This window comes from Electrophorus electricus, chromosome 18, assembly GCF_013358815.1.
Source record: "Electrophorus electricus isolate fEleEle1 chromosome 18, fEleEle1.pri, whole genome shotgun sequence".
Taxonomy (NCBI): domain Eukaryota; kingdom Metazoa; phylum Chordata; class Actinopteri; order Gymnotiformes; family Gymnotidae; genus Electrophorus; species Electrophorus electricus.
Window position 1 is genome coordinate 13,524,159 of NC_049552.1, and position 17,500 is coordinate 13,541,658.

General features: G+C 48.3%; 1 protein-coding gene across 1 annotated transcript in view; it reads right to left on the reverse strand.

Moving 5' to 3' along the window:
* Window positions 1–17,500, reverse strand: part of LOC113590262 — a 97,782-nt gene that overhangs the window by 30,493 nt on the left and 49,789 nt on the right. The window contains exons 3-5 of the mRNA XM_035536480.1: window positions 11,813–12,107; window positions 10,192–10,311; window positions 8,725–8,892 (exon numbers count right to left, since the gene is read on the reverse strand). Of these exons, the coding sequence (XP_035392373.1) occupies window positions 8,725–8,892; window positions 10,192–10,311; window positions 11,813–12,107 (583 nt within the window). The remainder of the gene's footprint in view (window positions 1–8,724; window positions 8,893–10,191; window positions 10,312–11,812; window positions 12,108–17,500) is intronic.

Consider the following 17,500-nt stretch of genomic DNA (forward strand, 5'->3'; position numbering starts at 1 on the left):
AGGCCAAAAAAAGCCCCTCATCAACAAAGCATTTTTTGAACTCGGCGTGAGCTGGAAACTATTCCAGTTCAAACGATTACAGCTGTCTGAATGGGCAAGACAAGCCCAATGCATCTCCTCTCAACAACCCCCCCCCCAACCCCAACAGCCCATCCAAACATGCAACCCCAGCCTTGAATCCTTCACGCTCGGTGACACTTCTTTATGTGTTCATATGAACGTCACGAGTCAGAGACGGTCCGATGCAATGTCACGCAATCGGACCAGCTGCAGGAAAAGGAGTAGCTAACTCAGAATAAAACTGACACCAAATCTCAGATTCCAACATCACATAGTAGTAATGACATTATGACTTAATTAAGAACATTACAGATAATATTCCAAGTATTAAAGTGCCTTGAGGCAATTACACAGAGATCAAAACAACCATGTAAATAGAGACATTAGTATTTTACTCCTATCCAATAGCCTGAACTAATATCATTAATTTCCTTCTCAAATTCTTCCATATACTTACTAGACTCACTGCCCACACACTTTCTTAAAGAAACACTAGCCACAGTAATCCAACCTCTATGTAATATAATAAAGTGCTCCTTGGAAATGGGATATGTCCATAAGTTGTTCAAAGTAGTAGTTACCAAACCACTGATCGAGAAAGCTAACCTCCACCTACGTCAGTGGTTATTAAATCAGTATAAGCTGATTTCAAACCTTCCCTTTGAATCCAAGATCCTAGAAAAAGGTGTAGCTCAGCAGCTAAGCTTATACCTGAATCTAGAGCCAGGTACATGAAGTCTTTCAGTCAGGGTTTAAGGCCTCATCAGTGTACTGAGACAGTGCTGATTAAAGTTGCTAATGACCTGTCGTCTCTGCGCTTACACCGCTTGATCTCAGTGCGGCATTTGATACTAATTATCATAACATTTTACTAGATACACTTGAAGATCTTACTGGGATTAAGGTAATAGCCTTAATGAATATAAATGGTGATTTTTCAGCATACACCAAGATTAGTTTTGGCATCCCACAAGGTTCTGTTCTAGGGCTCCTGCTTTTACCGTTCTACATGTTACCTCTGGGTGAAATGATTTGTTAACACTATGCTGGCTATGCCGATGACAGTTATATGTCAGCAAATATCAGCTTTATATTACTGAGCAATGTGTAGAGGACACCAGACACTGAATGTTGAGAAGCTTTCTTGCACTTAATCTTGACAATTCAGAGGTGCTCCTATTTGGCCCACAGACTGCCAGGGGGGCGCTCGCTCATTATGTAATAAACCTCGATGGTCTGCTAATTAAACCATGTTTAACAGTTAAAGGTGTAATTATGGATCCCAGCTCCTATACTATTTCTAGTAGTGCCCTTTACACTTCAGGAACATTGCAAAGATTAGAGGTTTACTGTCAGTACATCATATAGAAATGCATTTATCCCTTCCAGCGCGGACAGCTGTCATATCTTACTATCCGGTTGTACCACAGCCAGAGTTCTTACTAAAACTAGAAAGTTTGACGATATTACTCCTGTCTATAATGCATCGGCTCCTGGTAAAATTTCATATTGATTATAAAACACTTTTATTGACCTACAAAACACTGAATGATCTTGTCCCATAGTACCTTGGTGAAGTCTTGGTCTATTATGATGCACCATGTTCGAGTCAATCAAAAGGTTATTAGTTCCTAGGATATGATCTACCTCAGGGGCACAGACTTTTCCTATAAATCTCCTAAGCTTTGGAATAACTTTCCTGTTCATGTTAGAGACTCAGACACAGTCTCAATATTTAAGGCTAGGCTGAAAACCTGTTTGTTTAGTCAGGCGTTTTATTAAATACCTTTCATCTTTGGTGATGAGATCTGGGGGTCTGTGGGCATTGATGTTATGATACACTGGGATGTTACGAAGGTGTCACTTCACCTCTCTTTGGTCACTCAGGTTTGTTGACTGAGAGTGGTGGAGTGCTGATGCTCCAGGGTGCCCACGTGCCTGAGTTTTCTTCTGGCTCTTTCCCTGTAGCTGTGCTGCCATAGCTGGATCTGTCGAAGTCCATCTTTGCACATTATATTCCCCTATTTTACACATTTATTTTACGGTGTTACACTGAACCTCGACCTGTCACTGCTGTGGCTCCTCCCACCTCCTGACCCCTTCCCCTTCCGTGGCTCCGCCCACCTCCTGACCGCTCAGCTGTTCCTGAGTCGTTCAGACGGGTTTCAAACACACTTACACTCATCAAACCCAGACTAGAAACCCAGACTAGACTTCCACTGCTTACGTGAGCTTATTACTTATTTTGTCCTTATTACTAATTTTGTTCATGTTGTGGTGTCTGATGTCAAACAGAGGAGGATGCCCCCCCCCCCCCCTTTGAGTCTTGGTTCCTCTCAAGGTTTCTTCCTCGTGCTCTAGGGAGTTTTTCCTCGCCACTGTTGCCCTTGGCTCGCTCGCTGGGGCTTGGAATCTGCTTTAAAGCTTTGTGACAATGGTTGTTGTAAAAAGCTCTCTCTCTCTCTCGCACACTATATATATATATATATATATATATAGTGTGTGTGTGTGTGTGTGTGTGTGTGTGTGACTTAACTTGAAAAACATTTGGTGGGTGGATAGATGCACTGAAGACCAGTATAAAAACCAATGCTTCCACAGCCTAGAGGCAAAAAAAACCCAAAACAACCTTAAAGCTACTGTAAGTGATTTTTTTAGTGACACTGTCTTGATATCCTAATTTCACTACATAGTTGCCCTGAGACAACAACAATGTCTAAGTGACAGCCCCGGCACTGTAATCAGCGACTAAAAACTTCAGCACAGATCGGATGCGTTAAAGAACCAGGAAACTTCTCTACAAGGAGGCGGTCCTCCCCGTTCCTCAAATATTTTGGGCATGTACGCAATAGACAGAAAGCGCTATGCGTGAACCGTTAAAGCAAGGGGACAGTCTCCCATGGTAGCTAAGTCTAGCATGAGTTAGCCTGGGCTGTAAAATCAATTACAGTTTGATTGACTGTAAAATCTTTTTTTTTTTTTTTTTTTTTTTTTTTTTCCCCATTTTTGGTCTCCCTCGCTAAAAAAGCTGACAGGTACTACAGCCTTTCTCCCATCGGCTGAATTTTGTTGCACTCAGCTGTCAGCTGTACTACGACACTTCCTTGTCGGTACGTACGACCGCAGCCTTAGATCTGAATAAATATGTAGTGATCTTGACAGGGGACACTTCCAGTGAATGTTCGAAGACACATCAGTACAAAGGACGGCTTGATAAGAGCATAATTGCTCTCTAACGAATGCAGTTTATGACCGACTGAGAGCAAATGATTTGCGTTGGTAAACGCACAACGCTTCACGTGGCGGGCTCATCCAGACGAAAACAGTCAAAACAGAGTCAGCCTAAAGTTAACATTCACGTTAGTCTGCGGCGGGGCCCAGCTGCAAATCCAGAAATGAATCAGCGTGAGTGCGAGGAGGTGCATAAGGCCAGGATTGTAACGACGGCTCTTTGTGGGACCGTGCCTGTTACCTCGTCAGAGAGGACCATCTCCAGCCGTCGGTGGTCGTGCACATTGCTTTCCTGTCAGAACCTTGGCCTCAAAATATGATGAACGTCAAGTTGGATGCACATAAGAGTCGTATGAATTCCGATCTGGAATTATCGCACAGTTGCATTTCGGATACATATATTTTGGAATTTAAAATGTCAAATCAGATTCAGTGTGGTTCTTGCCGGGCACACTGCCGCCCAAATGATAAATCTGTGAAAAAGATCAGATTCTGGCTCGCTGTGTGACGTAAGCCTTTGATATGTTGTACTGAAATCCAACACGTATCCAATATGAATCCGATACGCGGCAATGGGAATTTATTTGACTTTCATATCCGTCCAACTTGACATTCGTCACACAAATCCAGAAACTCCTCTCCGGCAACCGGCGTGACCCCACGAAGAGCCGGCGCTACAGGCCGTGACCTCTTTTACCTTCTTGCATCGTTATAATTTGTCACCAGCTGGCCTCATCAACATTAAACAAGTGTTTGCCATGGTTGGCTGAAGTTACAACAAGATGAAGGAGTCACAGGGAGCACTGTTCTACCTTTCTGCCGTCCCACCACGCGTGCGGGTCGGCTCAGGTGTGCGGTACGTTCAGAATAACGTTGGACATGAGCCACATTTACAAGATATTGTCAACGAGCAGGCCAAAAAAAAAAAAAAGGGATTTGGGCAATGAATTGGACTTCTTTTCACCTGCAGTATGAACGCAGCCTTAGAGAGAGTTAGAAATAAAGAATTAGCCCTGAAGGTAGATGACAAAGCATGTCACCTCTGAGTTCCTCCATTTCCTGTGTGTGTGTGTGTGTGTGTGTGTGTGTGTGATAGAGGGAAAGAGAGATTGAGGCAAGGCAGAGAGACAGATGGAGTGAGTGTGCACTTGTGTAATGGATGATGCAAAAGCTTGAGCACGCTCTTGCTCACACACACACACACACACACACACACACACATAAATAAAGCAGTTCCAGACGTGTAGTTGGGTTAAGCTGTCCCTCCTCCATTTCACCAGCCTCTCCCTCCCTGTCTGGGGGACAAATTACCATCATTATCATGTCTTCGCTCTATTCTTACATTCTGCCCCTTTTCTTCCTTCATCATTCCCTCGTTCCTCTCCTCTCTGGTCTTAATCTCTATCGCTTTCTCCACACAGCCTTCCCTCTGTCTCTTTCCTCTCCACATGGGACGTACTTAAGGAAAACAAATCGCCAATATTTATGATCAAAGCATCTCCGCATCGTGTCTCTTAACTTGTCGAGACGTAAAAAAAAAAAAAAAAAGAATCACCGATCTTATCCGGTGTGCCTACAGAGTCATCTGCGTAGCCATCCATCACACGGCCACCATGAGCTCCCCTTCCGGCGCGCCATCTAAGACCGTTAAAAAACCATAAAAACCAGCCCAGCACGCCCAACAGCTGAGTCTGCGTTCACTCCGCACGAGGACCCATCGGGCCGGCACATCCGCAACCATCGCCTCCAACGACCCGCAAACGCGGTCGCCACGGAATTCGCGCCACCCGGCACGTGTGCCATTCCGACTGCTTTTGCGTTCCGCTAATTAACCGAGAGCTCTTTTCGCTCTCTTTTGTCGCAGGACGCGGAGATAAGACAGAAATGGTACAGCGAAACTCCACCTGCACGAGGATTTTCTGTATTCCCCCCTGCCTGCGCCCTCGCCGGCCCTGAACTAATCCGCTCAGCTCGCTAAGCGCGGCGGGCGCGAGAGGCAGAGCTGACCTCGCCGGGTCCGGACAGAGCTTTAATGCTCCTTGCTGTAATTGAGCGGAACTGCGGGCAGGCTGCCTTCGGTAGTGTTATAACCCACACGCCCGCGAGCAGAGAGAGCAGCGGAGAAATGAGGGTGAGAGGCAGAAGAGAAGAAAAAAGAGCAGAGGAAAACAAGAGAGAGAGAGAGAGAGAGAGAGAGAGTCAGTGAGAGAGAGAGAGAGAGAGAGAGAGAGAGAGAGAGTCAGTGAGAGAGAGAGACAGAGAGAGAGAGAGAGAGAGAGAGAGTCAGTGAGAGAGAGAGAGAGAGAGAGAGAGTCAGTGAGAGAGAGAGAGAGAGAGAGAGACAGTAATTTGTCTATTTGGTAATCCAGAGCACAGCCACATCCCAGGAAACAGCAGCATTTCCCAGAACACCTGTATCTTAGAAATAAGCTAATCAAGGAACTGAAACTTGTTTGGTGAAGCTCTAAATTCTAAATACTCGCAAAGTATTATCTGCCACAAAGTCAAAATTTGCAACCACAATGGCACTTCTGAATGCTTGGCACAGACTGTGTACAGGCAGAGTAATTAATCCTGTTTTAACCAAATATGTTAAGTGCCTTCCATCTGAAGCCTCACACCATCTGATGTGAGCCAAATCCTAATAGAAACTCTAGCGCTAATGTGGGCTATCTCTGACGCTGTCATGTTTCATTCTGGCAGCATGTGTGCAATGCATTTCAGTTCAAACCTTTGTCCACTGCAATTTTATTTTTGGACAGGCTTTGGCAAGAGCTTAACCTGCGTGTGCGGTGCGGCGAGGACCTCCGGGGGCTTCACCCCGATAGGTTGAGATTAAAAAAGAGCAGATTCTAGCAGCGATTTACTTAAGCAGACAGCAGCGTAACATGTATGAGGTCCAGCAGCCTCCAGGCTCAAAGATAAACGTCGCTTTCCCACAGGTCTGCAGCCGTGGTCGTCATCGGCAAACAGCTGCAGCGTGTGAACCAAACAGGATGAACCCAGAACAAACGGAATGACCTCAGTCCAGAAATGAATGATCCCAGACCAAGCAGAATGACCCCAGTCCAAAATGAATGAACCCAGGCCAAGCAGAATGACCCCAGCCCAAAATAAATGACCCCAGACCAAGCAGAATGACCCCAGTCTAAAATAAATGACCCCAGACCAAGCAGAATGACCCCAGTCCAAAATAAATTACCCCAGACCAAGCAGAATGACCCCAGTCCAAAATAAATGACCTGAGCCAAAATTGGAGGACTCCAAGGCTCGAAACTCTCCAAATGTGTTTAGCGATTAACCACTGAAACCTCATCAACATTGTCAAAAACATACACAAAAGCCCACTGTGCACCGGTCATGCGCCGCAAATATTTTCAAAACACATTTGTCTAAAGGAGTTTGCCACAAGAACTGCAGGTTCCAGTTTAGAAACGTTAGTATGGTTGGGTACGTTACCCATTCGTGTGATGTATTACCAAACGTCAAAAAAATAATTCAGTTATGCTGTTATACTGACAGGTCTGTATTTACAGGGCTGTAAATGAACCAAATATTTACACTCTATGCACTAAGTGCCCTTTATTGTATATTAATTTATTGTCTATCACACCTCCCGAAGTGTATATAATTAAGCATAATATAAAAGATATTTATTGTTTGTTTCTTCGTGCTCCTAATCGTTGTTAGTGGCGCATCCATTAACACACTCTGGAACCTTCACCTGTTGACGGAACTGTCTCCTGAACACTAGAGGGCGCTGCTGAACATCTGAGCCATGGTTCTAGTTCTGGTTCTGATCTGGGTGGTACGCTGTTGTTGTGCTTTCTGACTCTTTACTTGCCGGTTGCGACCGCCTCGCACTCCTAACCCGTTTTATCCGGTTTTTGTTTTCTTTCCTGTTTTCTGGTGCTCAGAGTCTCCTGCAGTCGCACCCACGTCTCCAACGCTTCCCACGACAAGGCGAACAGAACGTCCTGCAAAACAAAACAAAACAAAAAAAAACCTGCCCCGCAGACAATCCTGCAGACAGGGACCAAAAAGCGGAGCTGCACGCCAGCCTTGTTCCGCCGGCACACGGAGCACCCACTCCCGGGATCGGCGTGCGGAACAGGGAGGGCTCCGTGGGAGATGGAGTCGCTAACTCAGCCAGGCACATAAAGGGGAAATTAATGACGCGACAAGAAGTCACATCAGTGCAATGTGGGAGAAGACGGGCATGAGTGAGAACAGCATATAAATTTGAATAAAGCACATCTCATACAACTGTCTGAGCAGGTGCCGCCATAGAGGTCATGCCCTACTGCCTGATGAGTTGATGAATTGATGAATTGTTTAACTGAACCCTTCTAGCGTGTTGTTTTTTTGTTTTGTTTTTCCCCCCATCATTCTTTCCAGGTGTCAGCCTTCACTCCTGTATCTTGCGGTGACCTAGATCAGTAGTGTCTTGGACGGTAAGCTACTGCACCGGCTGGGAAGCGTTCCGCGATTTGATGACAGAGCGCTCTTAAAGTTCTGTATATGTAAACGTAAATATCTCGTGGGTTTTGCACGAATCAGAGGGGAGCAAAGCTCAAATTCCCTGAACACTGAGATATTCGGCAGGACTCCTTTGCGCTCTGTGGAGAAGAAAACACTAGTTCTCTCACTGTAATGCACCGTATGGTAAAAACATGTCAAATAAGCAGTTTGGGATTACTAATCATCATTTTTCTTCTTTACACACATTCTTATCATTTTATCAGTCACAGTTTTGTTCCATATGCTCCTTGGTTTGAATGAGAAACAGAGAGTGCGTGCATGGATGTGTGTGTGTGTGCGTGCGTGCACCTGGTCGTGCATGTGGGTCGTTCCTGCATGCATGCGTGAGTGCAGGCTGCATGCGCATGCGTTTGCGGGTGTGAGCGTGTGTGCATGTGTGTGTGCGTGAGTGCATGTGTGTGTGTGTGTGTGTGTATAACGAGGCTCAGGAGAAGCCTAAGAACAGCGTGCATCTGAGCTGGAGGAACTCGACCTGAGTTGACCCACTCCCCCCCCTGCTCCCAGCGCCATCGTCCAATCAGCAGGGAAGGAAACCTCTTAGCCATGTTTGACAAAGCAGTCCTTTAATGTTCAGCAGAGTGTGGTCTGGGTGGGTGTGCAAGGTGTGGCGAGGTTATGAAGGCAGGACAAACGCACGTAATGGTTTGCCTCGTTGCATGTGCACTTGTGTATGCATGTGTGTATAATTGTGTATGTATCTGTGTGTATATGTATACATTCTCGTGCATGTGTGTATTTTCATGTATGTCTTGCAGATGTATGTGTGTATTCTTATGTATTTGTATACATGTGTGTATGTAAAGGTGTATGGGTTACTGTTTGTGAATGAACGCGCCGTAGGGCGGTGTTTGTATTGAGCACAGTGTTGCGTGTCGTGGAGGCGCAACTCACTCTGTGCGAAACGGGGAGGGTTGTCATTGACGTCCGTCAGTCTCACGGTAACCGTGGTGGTCCCCGAAAGCCCCCCAAGATGGCCACCCATGTCTTTAGCCTGAAGAACCACGAGGTACTGCTCCTGCGTCTCTCTATCCAGGTCAGGGACGGCCGTGCGCAAAATCCCTGAGAGGCAGAGCGAGAAAAGGGGAGTAATCTCCTGAGAGGCAGAGAGAGGGAGAGACTAACCTCCTGACATCTTCTTCTCAATATCAAACCTTCATACTGTCAGAAAACTCGAGCGATTTTTCATAACTAGCAGAAAATAATCATTTCCATCTCCATTTTGCTACGTCGGCTATATTTCACATAAAATATAACAAGGCAGTTTAGGTCATTTAGTTCTGAATACGCAGACCGAGGATGACCCTGCGGAACACTACGGCTCAGAATTCCAGCTTTCACTAATGAGTAAATGCAGGAGCACGCCATGCTATGCATACGGGACAGAATTAGGTTAACATACTTGATTAGCATTCAAAACCCTGCAGGAAAAAAACCCGCTTTCTTGTTCATATCAGCGTGGGTTCAAAATGTCAACAAAATTAATTAGGTTTCATTAAGGCGGCCGAATGGAATCAAAACACAAAGGAAGTCCATTATCCACGTAGACGGGGGCACAATGCGCCGGCTGTCACGCAAGCGCGGCACGCCGAGCTCCTCTCTCTGCTCCTTCCCATCCTCCTCAAGCTGCCCCGCCGCTCGCGCGCCCCGCCGCTCGCGCCCCCTGCCCCATGCGCAGCCGAACCCCCCCCTGCCCTATGCGCAGCCGAACCCCCCCCACCTGCCCTATGCGCAGCCGAACCCCCCCCACCTGCCCTATGCGCAGCCGAACCCCCCCCACCTGCCCTATGCGCAGCCGACCCCCCCCCCCCCCCATGGCTCGCATCGCGGCCCGAGGGCCGAACTGTGGCCTCCGACGTCCCTGACCCCCTCCGGGGTCAAACTGCCTCGATTAACAGCACTTCCAGCCCTCATTGAAGCGCATCTCCCACTCTGTAGCTTCCCAGCTGCCGTGAAACGGGACCCCTTGCCTGGCTCGCTGCACCGCGCCGGACGCGCTCGCGCGAACGCATTCCTGCCAAGCTGAGGAGGATTAGCGAGCTGGGATAAGGAGCCATGTAGGTAGGAGAGGGAGACGATGGTGGCTCGAAGAAGGTTAAATGTAGAAAAGAGGACGAAAATAGCCAGGATAGACAAGCCGGGGTGCTGGCTTCGGTTTATTAAACATTTTATTAAAACCCCAGTTATCAGGTACTCGAGCAGGCAAGTTTCACTTTGGACGTCACCGCTGCTGTCTGGGCGTGGCTGTCTTTACTGGAGACGCACGCAGCCCCGGGCGGCGATCCATTGGAAAGTGCAAGGACAGAGGAGAGGATGAGGGGGTGCAGGAAGCACCGGGGAAGGCGGGGCAGACACGCCCACCTGTCTGCGGGTCCACAGAGAAGTGGGGCTGACCCTGGACCAGTGTGTAGACCAACCGGGCGCTGTTCCCGTAGGTGGGGTCATCCGCATCGGTGGCTGTCACCTGAACGACAGACGTGCCTGGGGAAGAGGGACAGAGATGAAGAGAGGGGAAAAGAAAGAGATAGGAAGAGAGAGAGAGAGAGAGAGAGAGAGATGGGGAGAAAGAGAAACATAAAGCATTCAGTACACAACAGCGCACGGACCTCATGGAATTCTTGGTCGCCAAAGAACAAGTACCCTCAACTGACACAATTTTATACCGACTGACACATTCAATATACCCACTCTTTTTTTCTCTCCCTCAGTCTCTCTCTCCATCTCTGCTTCAATCTCTCTCTCTCTCTGCAGTGTGACAAATGCTTTATTCCCTCCATCCTGCGCTCCTGCTGCTTTACATTCCTTCTCACTGCACTGTCTGTCTCACGTCATCTCTCGTCATCTCTGTCTCCAATTCCCTTTTGACCCCTCCCAGAATCCCCCCCTCCCCGACAAGCGCGCGTCCCGCTTCACTCCCGCAAGTCCTGTTTCCGTCTTCCGCCTTTGACAGATATAGACTTTTCCTCACCAAATAAATCAAAGACCGTCATCCGTCATGTGAAGTATGGAAATTGTTGAGGGGTGGGGGGGGGAATACATATACAGTAGAGAAAGAACCACGCTTCCCATGGGACACCAGCTGACAAGCTAAGAGGGAAAAAGGGATTTGTGGGAGCAGCTGTTGCTGTTTTCCAACATCAAAGAGCTGACAGTGTTACAGAGACAGAGAGTTGGGCGAGGGTGCGCCGATTCCTGATCTATCACAGGTAGTTAAGGATGCAGATTGAAGCCTGTGGTAGCAAGGTGAAGCACATAAGCTGGAGCGGGTGGCTGTCGAGCCCGGCCGCGAACCCACGATCAGACGGGCAGGTGAAAGAGGAGCGCATGAGAGAAATCACTGCGAGCTTGACGCAACACGCTCAGGGCTCACCGAAATCCACCCATGGGTGGCCGGAGCGCCGGTCACGGTTCCTAGCAGTGATGCGCCGGGATGGAGTGAACGGATCCAAATGTTGGAAGTGAACTAATCCGTTTACACTTTTGACACACCGGATTTTTAATTTTTTTTCCCCCAGCGCATGCGCACGAGCTTCTCTGCCCGAATGCCGCTAATGCTGTCAGGTTTGCAGTAGATTTAAGAAAGTTAGCCTAATTATTCCCGTGCCATGCCGCTGTCCAGACAAGTAGTCCACACATTTTCAGGCATCTGACAAAACAGAAAATAAACTAAACAGAAGCAAATATTTCCTTTCAAGAGAGCACAGGGTCAGTGGCTTAACGAATGAATTAAGTGTCAAATTTTCAAACCCTCTGAAAATCAGAGTTGTTTTTGTTCTGGGTTTTACACGACAGCTCCGTCGGACAGAAGTCAGCGAGCCAACCTTGTAGGTGTTTTGTTCAGTTCACACCTCGATAAATCTGCCCTTCTCGTGCGGCGCGGTCTTTGATGGAAACCCAAGGCTAAGGGAATATATCGCACTCAACTCACTGACACTGATACCAGAGCATCTCACCGGGAGGAGCGACACACTGCTTGCAGTACCTATGTTGGCCATTTCCGGCACAGTGGCGCTGTAAGGCCCGTCCTCGAACACAGGTGGGTTGTCGTTGATGTCCTGAACCCTGATGATGAACTGGGAAGAGGGCTCCAAGGCGCGGTCCGTCTGGCCGTCTGTTGCCGTGGCGATCAGCCGGTATTCGTCCTTCTCCTCCCTGTCCAGGGGTTTGGTCACGTGGATGTTGCCTGTCTTCTCATCAATCACAAACACCGACCCCGCGCCTTCTCCGCGCAGCACGTACTTGGTACGTCCATCACCTCTGTCCATGTCGGTGTGTAGCTGAGAGAGAGAGCGAGAGGATAAGAGTAATAGCCAAACACGAAAATATATATATACACAGAAATTATACAGTGTACGGAAATTTGAAAGCCAGGGAAAAGCTGTGAACAACGAATGTAACATCCGTTTCCAAAGATGACAAATCGGAATGAGCCATGCGGATCGAAACCGGCACCAGACTGGCAAAGCAACGAAGGTGGGGAGAGATAAACACAGAGAGAACCAAACAGAAGATGGAGGCAACAGCCGGAGGCCTGGCCCAGGAGCCGCAGATCACCCGCTAAAGCGAATGGGCTTTCAGCACAGCGCCCCCTGGCGGCCAGTCACGCTCAGGGCACTTGAGCGCATCAGCATTCGTAGTCATTACCGTTTGTACATGGCCAGAATGCGTCTGCCTCGCCTCCCGGCGACGTGTGACATCGCGATTCCAAAAGAAAAATGGGACAGAAGATATCCAGCACCCGAGTGTGGAAACAGCTAAGCATTTTTCCTCCGCTGGTGCCAAAGTAGAGAGTTTTTTCTAATTAAAATATTCATTGCTTTTCCAGATTGTGTTTTTGAAGCGAAAAATTTTTTTTTTAAATAAAGTAGGCCGGCGGATGCATCCCATGTGAGCTCTGTACCAGAGAGCGGGGAAGGGGAAACGGAAACCGTGGCAACCAGCCGCCTCCTCCTGCGACTTTCAGCAGTGCTTTTACTGCAGTTTGCCGGGGAGCGAAGTGTCACGATCTCTTACAGAGAAGCTCGCCGCGGCGCGGTAACAAGGAGCGAAGGCGTATTCCCTATGACGGACAGCCCAGTCGGCGGGCGGGGCGTGGCTGCTGTAGTCACCGTGCGAGGCTCCGCCGGTGCCGACGTTAGCCCCGGGCTTTGGGTCAGTCGAGGCTGCCAGCCGCACGCAATTCCAGGCCAGGGGTTCTTAACGAGGGATCTTAATGACTGACTTTAACGAGGGGCCTTAACGAGGCCTGTAATGAAGCTGCTGCAATCAACCGGTCGGGATGGATCTGGTCAGCACGAGCAGAAACTCTCTTTGATTACTGTACTAGTGACACAACTGGAATGATTTTATCTCTCTCTCTTCACTGTTACTCTGAGCTATCGTGCAAACACACACACACACACACACACAGGAAAATGCACTGAATGCTTCATCTGTCACGCAGCCAGGCTCGATCGTATTACAGTAACAACAATCAGCCATAAACATAAACACTAATATGATCGTAGACCCAAACCGTATTCAACAACAACAGATGACACAGCTACCAGCTGCCTTGTCTTATCATTCATACAATTACGTCTTGCGCAACCGACAGAACAAAACACGCGGAAACTAACACGAGCTGAAGGAGTTGATGCAAAATATAATGTTCTTAATAAAATGTAATATTCTTCAAAGAGGCCACAGCTCCGGGAAAATAAGCACAGGTGTCGGAATGATGCCAAGTCAGGGAAAAAAAAAGTTTTTTATCAAAGGCCCTTCAATTTATTCAGTGACACTTCATAGACCATAAAATCCATCCAAATTAGGTGTGAGGTTCTGCTCCAGACCTCTTTAGTGGCGTGGACAGCTGTTGGGTAGAGCGCCGCACGTGGACGGCCTGGCGTGCGGCCCCTAAATCACCCAAATTACTTACATTATCATAAGGTAATATGCTTATTCTCAGTTTCGCATCTAGCAATAACCATAAATCATGAAGATGTGTGGGGAAAAAATACTCTGTGTCAACCCCAAAATCACTTAAATAACTTATAAGCGTACACTCAATTTCATTTCTGCCGCACAATAAATCATTGAAAGCTGAGAGCTGGGGGAAACAAACTTATTTTGCATGTGTGCATTAGCCTAATGAATGTGTTTGCCTGCACAGATATATTTCTCAGGAGCAGACTGGTAGGAAAGCGAAGACAGAGGAAATGACACTCCTGCACTCGCGTGTGAAATGGGTTTGGACTGTTTGGCTCAGAAGCCTACATGCCTGCCTCACACACTCGCACACACTCACACACTCACATTGCGTTATGAGTTTCAATTCCTTCCCCCCTACACCACAAGAGAATCCTATCAAAGGCTTTAAGGCTTTAAGGGACCCGTGGACAGGCCTCAGATCAGTCGAGGCGCACGCACAGAGTCATGACCTCTGGTCTACCAGACAGTTTCACTGACCCCTATACAGTGTTAGCTCACGGGGGAACAGAGAAAAATAGAATAACGGAAACGACGACTACGCCAGGTCAGTAAGTGCAGATAATGCACCACTGTCAAGCTCTGCCCCCCCCAGGCCAGATTCCAGGCTGCTGCTATGCTGGAATACTGACAGGTTTCCGTTTAGCCCCTCGATGCCAGAGCCAGGTGACCTGGCTTGGCTGCCTCTCCGCCCCGCGTCCCTGCCAGATGTCAGAGAGCAGAACCATGCCTGCGGAGACCCCCTGGCTGACCTCGCACCTGTCCGACTGCCTGACCCGGGGCTCGCCGTGGGTGGGTGCGCGCCCGCGGACCCTCTGTCCCCGAGCCCGGCTTGGCGGGACCACGGGCTCCGGCTCTCTGTTCTTGGCGCGTGATTAACATTAGCCAGACGGTCCAGCTGCACCGTGGGTAAAACCTGCTTGTTGCGACCGCTTCCGGACCCCGGACTGGCCAGCCCCTCTGCAGGCCCTGGAGGGCGGGCTGCCGGTTGACTTTAGCCCTGCCCGCTGAGGTGTGGCCCTCACGCTCCAGGTGATGCAATATCTGCGGCACACACAGAACCGTCGCTGGGAAATAAGCCATCCTTGTTGAAGGGTCCCTTTTCTGGTTTTTTAAAGCGAATTTCATCAAAAACTATGGAGAAATTCAGACAGAGCGTCATGTGCGTTTAGTAAATAGCTCACCTGTGCCAAACCTGTTGGCCTTGTAATATAACTACAGTGTAGACCACGCCTGATAGATAAAGAATTTACAATCATGTCTGAAACTGGACAGATTCATATTCATCCTTTGACATCAGTGGTCGTTAAGAAATGGATCAGAGCACCAAAGCATTGACTAGCTGACACTACTGGCCTCAGTTCTGCGTTTGAGTCAAGTAAGTCAACCACAAACAACTACACATATGCAGATATAGGTCCTCGCTTGATGAAAGACCTCTATCCTTTCTGTTTATTTTGACTTCTTGACTACAATGTTGAATAGCTCTGTCTCTTTAGTAAGGGGATTACGGGAAATGTAAATGCAAGTGTAAACTTGAAATGGCGTTTTACAGCGTAACATGCAACAAGTATTTCTGCGTACCTGAGCAGAGACCTGGCCCTGTGTGCGCCTCTAGGACTTTAGGGCTGCTCTTACTACACTGGTAAACACAAGAGCTGGTCCTAGATCAGCATTGTCCTTCGATTCGAGTGGCTCTGGCTTTCTAAGCTGGAGAGTGGGTGGCAATGCACTTTGTTCACCCCCCCCCACCCACCCACACAAACACACACACACACACACACACACTGTTATAGTAATTACTGACCACTCGGCGGGTAGAGGTTGGCACATGGCCTGGAACTGAAGAGTTATTTGTCTGTGAGGTGACGTGAGAGAGAGACACACAGAGAGAGAGAGAGAGAGAGACAGAAAGAATGGTCTAAACTAATTCTTCCTGACTCAGCTTGGCCATACAACACACACGCGCGCACACACACACCCCCATCTCTTTCATGTGAGCCATGTATCTGTAATTCACAACCATTATTGCTCCACACCATTACCACATGCCCTCTTTTATTTACTGCCGTCATATCCAGCCCTCCGTTATGCATTATCAATGACTAAAAAGACGATTCCAGCCGGAGAGTATGCAAATCCCGGAGAGTATGCAAATCCCAGAGTATGCAAATCTCGCCTGATCTACGATGGAGAGCAAGTGGCCCCGTGTGAGGGGGCGCAGCTTTTTGGGGGTGTCTCTCAGGCCTACTGGGTAATCTGATGCTGGATCCGTTGTGTAATATTTTTAGCAGGTGGGAATTGTAGAGAGCGGAGACGGAGGAGGGGATGGCTCTTGTGTATGTGCAAAGGGCAGACCGCCTACACGCAGGCCGGCGCTCGGACTCTTACCGGGATGAGCCTGCTTTGCCAGTGCAAATGCAGAGAAGGGAAGCAGAGAAGACACAGAAAAAGCTCAAAATGCCAGGCTTTTTTTTTTTTTTATGTTTTCTTATTTATTTATTTGTTTGTTTGTTTGTTTTGATTCTTTGGTTCACGTTTTTTAATCACACTGCAATATTCCAATGGTCCCAGTGCCATGAATAGGGAGCTATAGGTCCAGAGAAGGTCTTCACCCACACTCAGTCAAGCAACCGGCTACCCGTCACACGGACACCGTCAAACAATGCCTCCTGGAAATGGAACTAAAGAACTCAAGGTGCGATGTCACCATGCAAGTACAACGTCTGAGAGAATGGTCAAAGTGCTAACAGCATCCCAGAGTGCTGGAGCGTGCAGAGCAGACACTGTGCAGCCCAGCCACAGACATGCAGAAGACGGTCAAGACTAAACTAACTGTCAGACACTGCTGCAGGTTCCCCCGGTTTAGTGGCAAGCCACCATCAGACAGCGGGCGAGCACATATGAACGCAGTGATAAGCACAGCAACCAGCATAATCGAAGCCGACAAACTGGTATGTGTCACGGCGGAAGTTGTGCTCAAGATACCAGGCTACGATATAAGAGACACGGGCCAATTCTCCTTCAGAAAGAAAGGCTGGAACCCAAGACAATGACAACAACTCATTGGATGTCCAGAAGACCATACAGATCAAAATGGGGCCTGGATACAGAATAAATACGACGGACGCCCCACGGTTGAGTCTGTTGAGTCTGCTAAACAAAGAATAACGGCAAAGATCAAGAGGTGTCCAGTCTGCAGTGATACACAAAAGAAGCAGCAGCCAAAAAGGAACCGCCCTCTTCGCAAGTGAACCAATCAAAGCATGGCATGCTCCCAGTTACGAGCTCAAATAGACCGGTACTGGAGGAGTGTAAAGGAGAATGAATCACTCGCCCATATTCGGTGGTTAAGAGGTCTTAAAGCAGAGCACCACATTCTGCCAGTGCAGGAAGCAGTCAGCATCACACCACCAGATGTCCGAGAGCAGATCAGGAACGTGAAGAATCGGGCCACCCCTGGCCGTGACATGACCCATGACTACTGGCCTGGAAAAAGAAACGAACAGCTCTGCGTGGCCAACTAGCAGAACAAAGAAACCAGCTGCTAACTACTGGCACCCATCTGGACTGACGATCACAAGGCAAGACGGTACTGGTCAAGAGCCAAACGCCATCGTCGGAAGGGACACACTGAGACACACAACCAAGTAGCAGGGATCATATACAGGAACGTGGTGAGCTGGATACCCCCGAAATGGGA